The sequence below is a fragment of the Microtus oregoni genome, unplaced genomic scaffold, assembly GCF_018167655.1.
Source record: "Microtus oregoni isolate MIOR12 unplaced genomic scaffold, Mior012 000029F_ref0000214, whole genome shotgun sequence".
Classification (NCBI taxonomy): Eukaryota; Metazoa; Chordata; class Mammalia; order Rodentia; family Cricetidae; genus Microtus; species Microtus oregoni.
The window spans coordinates 20584894-20592753 of record NW_024543088.1 but is presented as its reverse complement, the minus strand read 5'-3'; the positions used below and the strand labels follow the sequence as shown (position 1 = coordinate 20592753).

The following is a 7860-nucleotide window of genomic DNA, read 5'->3' as shown; positions in this document are numbered from 1 at the left end:
GGACTCGGGCGGAAGTACGCTATATATCAACGTTCCAGTTCTACCAGTCCATTGAAAACGTAATTGCTGTCCTCAAACGATATGTAACTGAATTTATTTATGCCTACGAGTATATTTTTCCCAGGGTGAGATGGTAGGCATCCCTTCCCGAAGTAAATATGCCTGCCGAGCGTAGGGAGCTTTGGGTAACTGGAAGCTAGCGTCAAAGAGAGTAACAAGGTTCGTAGCCTGACTCAAGATGATGCTTCTTTAGGGGGGCGGGCGGGACTTCTTTAACTGCGAATAGCAGAACTTCATTGGCTGTCCCCGAAAGGACCCAATCAGAAAGGAGGAAAGGCTAAGAACTATTGGCTGCTGGCGTGGGCCAATCGGGAGAGCCGTGATTTGGCGCGAGTCTTGACCACCTCAGGGGCTGTCGGTGTCTTAGCGTCAGCCCTGGGTATCCGGCTGTTGTGGCTATGTTCGTGTCCGATTTCCGCAAGGAGTTCTACGAGCTGGTCCACAATCAGGTGACTCCCATTCCACGATCCTGGTCCAAACCTTGTCTGAGGGGAAGGGATAATAAGGGCGAATGTCCGTGAATGGGCCAGGAGGACGGGGTGTTGCCACAGATTTTGAGGTCCTTGTGCTCAACCTACCTGTCCGCGTTTCCTTCAACAGAGGGTCCTTCTCTTTGTGGCCTCGGATGTGGATGCCTTGTGTGCTTGCAAGATTCTTCAGGTGAGCTTTGAATACCTTAGGAAGGTAGTGCAGGGATGAGAGGTGAGGCAACGGGGTTGGACCCCAGGAGGAGGTGGGACACAGAAAGGGAGGGACCTGAGAGAGCTGAGGAGCTGGTGACCCAATGAGGGGCCCAACCGCCCCTCTGAAATATGCTGGGACTAGAGGAGTGTAGTGTAAGTGGTGAGACAGTAGTGTATCGTGTTTTGTTTTACATTAACTCAAATGTAAAGGGTTTCACTTTTGAAATCTTTGAACCTGTAAAAGACCTCTCAAAGATGGAATTTGAGAGAGGGCTGTGATAGCTGGGCGTGGCGTCACAGTGAGCGCTGGAAAAACTGGAGTCCCCAGTCTGTTAGAGAAGATCATTAGTTTGGGCTTTGACTATACTGTGGTTTTTACATTGAGTGGGGGTCAGAAACTTTTCAGAACACCAGTAATTAAAATTACCTTTTCCCTCAGTGCTTTTCTTTAGCAAAATTTGACAGATTTGACAGAATTGTACATTGAACACTCACACCCTGACCTTTCCTACTGATGATTTTTTGTTGTTCGTGGTGGTGGTTTTTTGTTTTTTGTTTTTTTTCAAGACAGGGTTTCTCTCTGTAGCTCTGACTGTCCTGGAACTCACTCTGTAGACCAGGCTGGCCTTGAACTCAGAGATCTGCCTGCCTCGGCCTCCCGAGAGCTGGGATTTAAGGTGTGTGCCACCATCTCCTTGGCAGTCTGTAAGTTTTATTATTTTTAAAAATTATTTTCTCAGACCCTTAAAACATACATAAACCTCAAATCTGTCTATTTTTTTCTTCTTTCTTTCCCTTTTTTTTTTTTTTTTTTTTTTTTTTTTTTTGAGACAGGGTTTCTTCACGTAGCCCTGGCTGTCCTGGACCTAGCTCTGTAGACCAGGCTGGCCTTGACTCAGAGATCTGCCTGCCTCTGCCTCCCGAGTGTGGGATTAAAGGTTTATGCTACCACCGCCAAGCTCCTGACGTTTTACCAAATAGCATGTCACGTAGATCTTTATTTCAGCTCAGCTAATTTGTTTGTTTGCTTATGGTGACTCAAGGTAAGTTATCCTGAATGATGGGTTCTAACGGTGTGCTCTTCCTCCAGGCCCTGTTTCAGTGTGACCACGTGCAGTATACGCTGGTTCCAGTTTCTGGGTGGCAAGAACTTGAAACTGCATTTCTTGAACATAAAGAGCAGGTATGAAATAATGAATTTTAGAATAATTAGGCTTCTCTACTTGATAGATGTTTCTTAATACTTAGTGTTCTTTCTAGTTCTAAAGTAGGATAAGTATGTTTTGAAAGTATCAACATTTGCCAAAAAAAGAAAAAAACAATCGGAGGCAAGTCTGAACTACATATAGCAAGTTTGAGGCCAGCCTCCACTACATAACAAGATTCTGTCTCAAAAATAAAAATGGTATGGATATGGACAGCACCTGCTCTGACCTCACTTACTCTCCTAGGATACACTACTTCTTTCTGTTATCTCCAAGAAAATCCATTCCAGTTTCCAAATCCATGTTTTCCCCTTGGAATTAAATGGCAGAACCAAGACTCCTTACCTGTACCTGGGATCAGACAAAAATATGGGACATTGTGGGACCGGTAGGGAGGGAGTAGGGCACGTCAGAGGGTCTCTGGAGTCCCTGGCCACTTCTAGGATGACTTGGAAGAGATTTATTTATAATTTGAAGCACCTACACCAATTGAGTTTTCTCCCTCAGTGTTGTGAGACGAGATCTTTCTTGATAGCCCAGGCTGACCTTAACTCTTGGGCAGTTCCCCCTTCCTTGGCCTTCTAAGGGTTATAGTACAGATGTGAGCCCACAGCCAGGCAATTGGGTGTTACTAAGGGAAGATTTTGCTGTAGTGGGTAATTTGATAAAGGACTTAATATTTAGGAGGCCATGAAGTATGGGCTGCCCAAGATTTCCTGCAAACCTAACACACACAATGTTTTTAATGTGGTAAGGCAGCAGAGGAGGGTATAGTTCGGCAATATTCAGAGAGCCTTCGGTATATGTGTAAAGTCTTGGTCTGTTCTTCACTAGCTGTTTGAATCTTTGCACAAGTCTTGAGTTTGCTAAGCCTCAGCACGATCTTCAGGAAGCAAGAATCGCCCCAGAGCCTATTTTACAGTGTGACCTCGGAAAAGCAATAGCCAAGCCTGCTGTGGGCAGTTTTCAGGCTGCACCACTCCTCCTGGGCCTTGCTGGCAGAGGAGCGCAGAGACTGACAGGGCTGAAGGAGGAGGGGCCTCCATGGTACAGTTCCTTTACAGTGTCTCCATCTCCTTTCAGTTCTCCTATTTCATCCTCATAAACTGTGGAGCCAATGTCGACCTATTGGAAATCCTTCAACCTGATGAAGACAGTGTATTTTTTGTGTGTGATACCCATAGGCCAGTCAACGTTGTGAATGTGTACAATGACACTCAGGTACCTTGAACCGGCCCTTATATGTGCTCTCCCTTTAACCAGTCTGTGTCTTTTTATGCTGTGGCAACATTGCAAGGATCTTATTTGCAAAGTATGCTTCCCGTTTCTCCAGTTATGGGGTATCTTCAATGCAAGAACCTCATCTTAATCTGCTTGTGGGTATATACACAGCACGTCCGTGGAGCTTGCATCATCTGGAAGGGGGAGGGTCAGAATATTTTAGCCCAAAATGGCTCTACTATACTTATTCTGAACTTCTTGTTAAATATGCAGCCTAGCACAGACCACCTGTCTAAGCATTCTATGACTTGATCTCCTTCCACGTGGTTTTCAACTCTGAAATCCTCATGTCTGTCTTGACCCATTTGTTCTGTATAAGACAATGTCTGAGACTGGGCACTTCTTCATAGGTAAAAGTTACATTTAACTTACTGTCCTCGATATTCAGGAGCATGGTGCAAACATCCACTGAGCTCTTGTGAGACCCCCTATGGGGAATGGTTTCCCAATAGAGGGAGTGTGGGGGAGAGTGAGAAACATTCCATGGTTAGACAGGAACAACAGCAAGCCGAGGAAGTTTTATAACCATCCTGCACATGGAGACTAGGTCTCTACGAGACCAGACCCACTTCCGAGAGATGGTGTTACTGCATCAGTAAGGGGAGAGCCCTGACTGACCTAACACTTTCCAGACCCCACCTTTAAATGGCTCTACTCAACACCCTACACAGGCAGCAAGCTTCTGGCTTGGTGGATCCTTTGGGGGATAAATCATATCCAGTTACCTGACTGTAGCAACATTTTCATATCCTCTATCAAAAGGAACATTTTTTTTTTGACGTGTAGCATAAGAAAGAAATGTTGCCCGGATTTAAAATAGACTGTAAATGCTTTTCAAAACTTAGTTTCATAATTTCTGCATGCCATGCGGGACAGCGGTAGTGCCTTACTGAGTGGCACAGAAAAGCCTGGACTCTTCTTAGACAGGTACTGTCTGAAGGTGCAGAAAGCTTAGAAGCCAGAGTGAGATTCTACATGAGCATCATGAGAAATTGTTTTCTGGCAGGGAGAGAAAAAATTGATTCCTTTTTTTTATTCCCTAGATCAAATTGCTCATTAAACAGGAGGACGACCTTGAGGTTCCTGCCTATGATGACATCTTCAGGGACGAAGCAGAGGATGAAGATCTCTCAGGAAGTGACAGTGATGGATCAGAGCCTTCTGAGAAGCGTACACGGTTAGAAGAGGTATGTCTGGGCTGTATGGGCATCCTGCTGGAAGCACAGTTAGGAGAGGTATGTGTGAGCCAGGTGTGGCATTCTGGGCCTGGGCACAGCTGGGGGTACCAGGCAGTGGGGAGTGGAGGAGTTATGAGGTGTGGGTACAGATTCTGACTCCTATTCCCTGTGTCTGTGGCCTCAGGCAGATTTCTGGAGTTATTTGAGCTATGTCTTATCTTACAGGAGGATACTAGGAGAGGAAATAAAATTTAAGTCAGTTTAGACCTATGTAGAAAAAAGGTAGCAAATATTCAAAGAAAAAAAATCACCATGGAGAAACACTAAATATCTGCCTCCCCACAGTGTTGCTCATTGTGGTTATTAGAAAGGTATAGTGTCGCCGGGCGATGGTGGCACACGCCTTTAATCCCAGCACTCAGGAGGCAGAGGCAGGTGGATCTCTGTGAGTTCGAGACCAGCCTGGCCTACAGAGCTAGTTCTAGGACGGGCTCCAAAGCCACAGAGAAACCCTGTCTAGAAAAAACCATAAAAAAAAAAAGAAAGGTATAGTGTGTCTGTGATTCCTTGGCCTGCTCTGTGTAAAGACTCCAGGAAAGGCATTTTTGTGGTTTAATTGGCCAGTGGGAGGGATCTGCGCAGCACGGGTTTCCTCTGGCTGAAGGACAGCAGACAGGTGGGGACTGTCCCTCTAGAGTGGACAGCTGCATTTTGTTCTTCTGTTCAGCATTATTGTCGGAGAAGCCCGTGCCTCCTGATCTTTGTGGCACAATTGGAATTGCTTTAATGGAACCCTTTCTGGCCATATTTGTGACACTCAAGGCGTGGTCAGTCCGAGACAGGTCAGAGTCCTTCAAAACTAAAGTGGCCTGCTGTCTCCAGACCTCATTATTCTTGTTTTTCTTCTATCCATCCCTTCACTTTCTGGCAGACTTGCTGGTTTTTTTCTCATGGAAGCATAATCTTCCCCTGACTTAGGTTTTATTTTTGAGGCAGGGTCTTGCAGGTTAGCCTCAGACTTTGATTCCTGTCCTTCTGAATGCTGAGCCTGTATGTCTGTGCCTCCATGGCTTCTGATAAGACATCCAGTCATTTGTTCTGCTTTCCCATACACATAAGGGATTTTTTTTGTTTGTTTGCTGTTTGGTGTGTGTGTGTGTGCATCAGAAGTTTGAGTTTATACTGTGTGAGCTTCCTTTGACTTTTTATGGGAATTTGTGGTTTTTGGGTGGTTTGTTTGTTCTTTTTGAGACATGGTCTCACTATGTAAGCCCTGCTCACCCCCACCTCCATCCCCGGATAAGGCAGCTTTTGTTGGGCGTTTTATTCTTCTCCTTCCTGTTGGTGTGCCCAAATTGGCAGCTTCTTGGCCTTCAAGTCTGGGTGAGCCAAAAATGGAAAACAGGGCACATAGAGGTCCCTAACTGCCATGTCTACACTCCCACCTTTGGGATCATACTTAGTTTCTATAATGTCTGAGTGGTTTAGGTATGTCTAGAAGTCCCCTAACTGCCGTGCGTGCCCTCCCACCTTGGAATCATACTTAGTTTCTATAATGTCTGAGGGTTTAGGTATGTCTAACAGGCACTGGGGATATCACAGCTCCATCTTCCTGGCTATAATAGCTAGGTATTTTGGATGCCAGATAGGTAGAGTGGCCAGATGCTGAGTGCTGTATGGCGCACCTGTGAAGAAAGCCTATGCTCTTCAGTATTTGTGTGCCAGGTTCTGGAGCCCAAGTGACCCAGCCATCTTCTTCCTCAGTTCTTCAGGTTTCCAGGTATAGGCTGGACTCGGATCATGGACAAACTCTGCGTTCTCCCTCAGGGAGTCTGTGCCTAGGGGCTTCTTTCAGTGTGCCTTATCAAGCTTAACCTTTTTGTCTTAGATTCTTTTCTATTGCTGTGACAAAACAACATGACCAAGGCAGCTAATAAAAGAAAACATTTAATTTAGAGCTCATGGTTGCAGAGGGTTTAGTCTTCATCACCACAGCAGGGAACATGACAGCAGGCAGGCTCGCACTGGAGCAGTAGCTGAGAACTTCATTCTTAATTGCAAGTAGGGGGCAGGAAGAGCACACTGGGACTGGAGTAGGCTTTTGAAACCTAAAGCCCACCCCCGGTGGCACACCTTCTTCTGTAAGGTCACACCTGCTAATCCTTCCCAGACAGTTCCACCAATTGGGAACCAGACCTATTATGAGCCTATGGGAACCATTCTCATTCAAACCACCACATTTTTCCTTTGTCACTTTTTCAGGAGATTCTGGCACGAACCACAAAGAGGAGGCAACGAAGAGAGTGGGAGGCCCGGAGGTGAGTCCCATGAAGCAGCTCTGTGGTGCAGGAGCCTAGACTCTGTGGGTCTCAGTACCTTTAGTGCTTCCTGAATGCCACATTGCCTTAGTTAAGAATATTGGGGCTGCAGGGTGGTGGTGGTGGTGCATACCTTTAATCCCAGGACAGCCAGGGCTACGTGTTGCCGGGGGTGTTGCCGGGAGCTGGGCCACTTGTTCTTCCTGGCTGCCCAGCTAGCTTAGCCCCGAAATAACCACACAGAAACTGTGTTCATTAAATCACTGCTTGGCCTATTGGCTTTAACATCTTATTGGCTAACTCTTACACCTTGATTTAGCCCATTTCTATTAATCTATGTATTGCCTCATGGCAGTGACTTACCAGGAAAAATTCAGCATGTCTGATTTTGGCGGCTCCATGGTGTCTCTCTCCTACTCTGCATTTTTTCCTCCTAGCATTCAGTTTTGTCTTCCCCCGCCTACCTAAGTTTTGCCCTCTCAAGTAGGCCAAGGCAGTTTCTTTATTCATTAACCAATGAAAGCAACACATAAACAGAAGGACCTCCTATACCAGTCACGCAGAAAAACCCTGCCTGAAAATGAAAAAGAAAGAAAGAAAGAAAAAATAAGAACCTTGGGGTCAGCCACATTGGAGTATGTGACCATTGCCTGAAAACCACCTTGAGTCACCCTGTGTACTGTCCTTGGGTTCCTAGAATGACAGGACCGTCTCCTCAGTCCAGGCCCTTCTGTTAGGAAGAGAAGATACCTGCCAATTGTATAAAACTTCTCATGGAAAAAAATATGAACAGAGCTGGGCATGGTGGAGTATACCTTTAATCCCAGCACTCAGGAGACAGAGGCAGGCAAATCTTTGTGAGTTTGAAGCCAACATGGTCTACAAGTGAGTTCCAGGACAGCCAAAAAAAAGAAAAAGAAAACAAAAAAATATGAGCAGAAACTAAGTTACCTATAATTGCTCTTATTGCATGTGTAAAAAAGCTGAGGTGCTTTGAGATGAAAATGCTAGAATGGTCATCCTAACTTGAAGTAAACATGTAGCTGTCTGTTTGAACCGGGCATAGAAGGAATTGCTTGCTAAAGGTCTTAGCTGGCATCCTCTTGGTCCAGCTGAAGGTTCTGCCTACCAGCCA

General features: G+C 45.7%; 1 protein-coding gene across 2 annotated transcripts in view; it reads left to right on the top strand.

Moving 5' to 3' along the window:
* The first annotated feature begins 233 nt into the window (after nucleotides 1–233).
* Cdc45 (cell division cycle 45) overlaps nucleotides 234–7860 on the top strand; it is a 36771-nt gene continuing 29144 nt past the window's right edge. For both annotated transcript variants that reach the window (XR_005976601.1, XM_041678150.1), the window contains exons 1-6: nucleotides 234–509; nucleotides 661–720; nucleotides 1834–1926; nucleotides 3032–3169; nucleotides 4273–4416; nucleotides 6670–6725. Coding sequence is in view for 1 of the 2 variants with exons in the window: in XM_041678150.1 (XP_041534084.1) it covers nucleotides 459–509; nucleotides 661–720; nucleotides 1834–1926; nucleotides 3032–3169; nucleotides 4273–4416; nucleotides 6670–6725 (542 nt within the window). In the remaining variant the exon portion in view is untranslated. The remainder of the gene's footprint in view (nucleotides 510–660; nucleotides 721–1833; nucleotides 1927–3031; nucleotides 3170–4272; nucleotides 4417–6669; nucleotides 6726–7860) is intronic.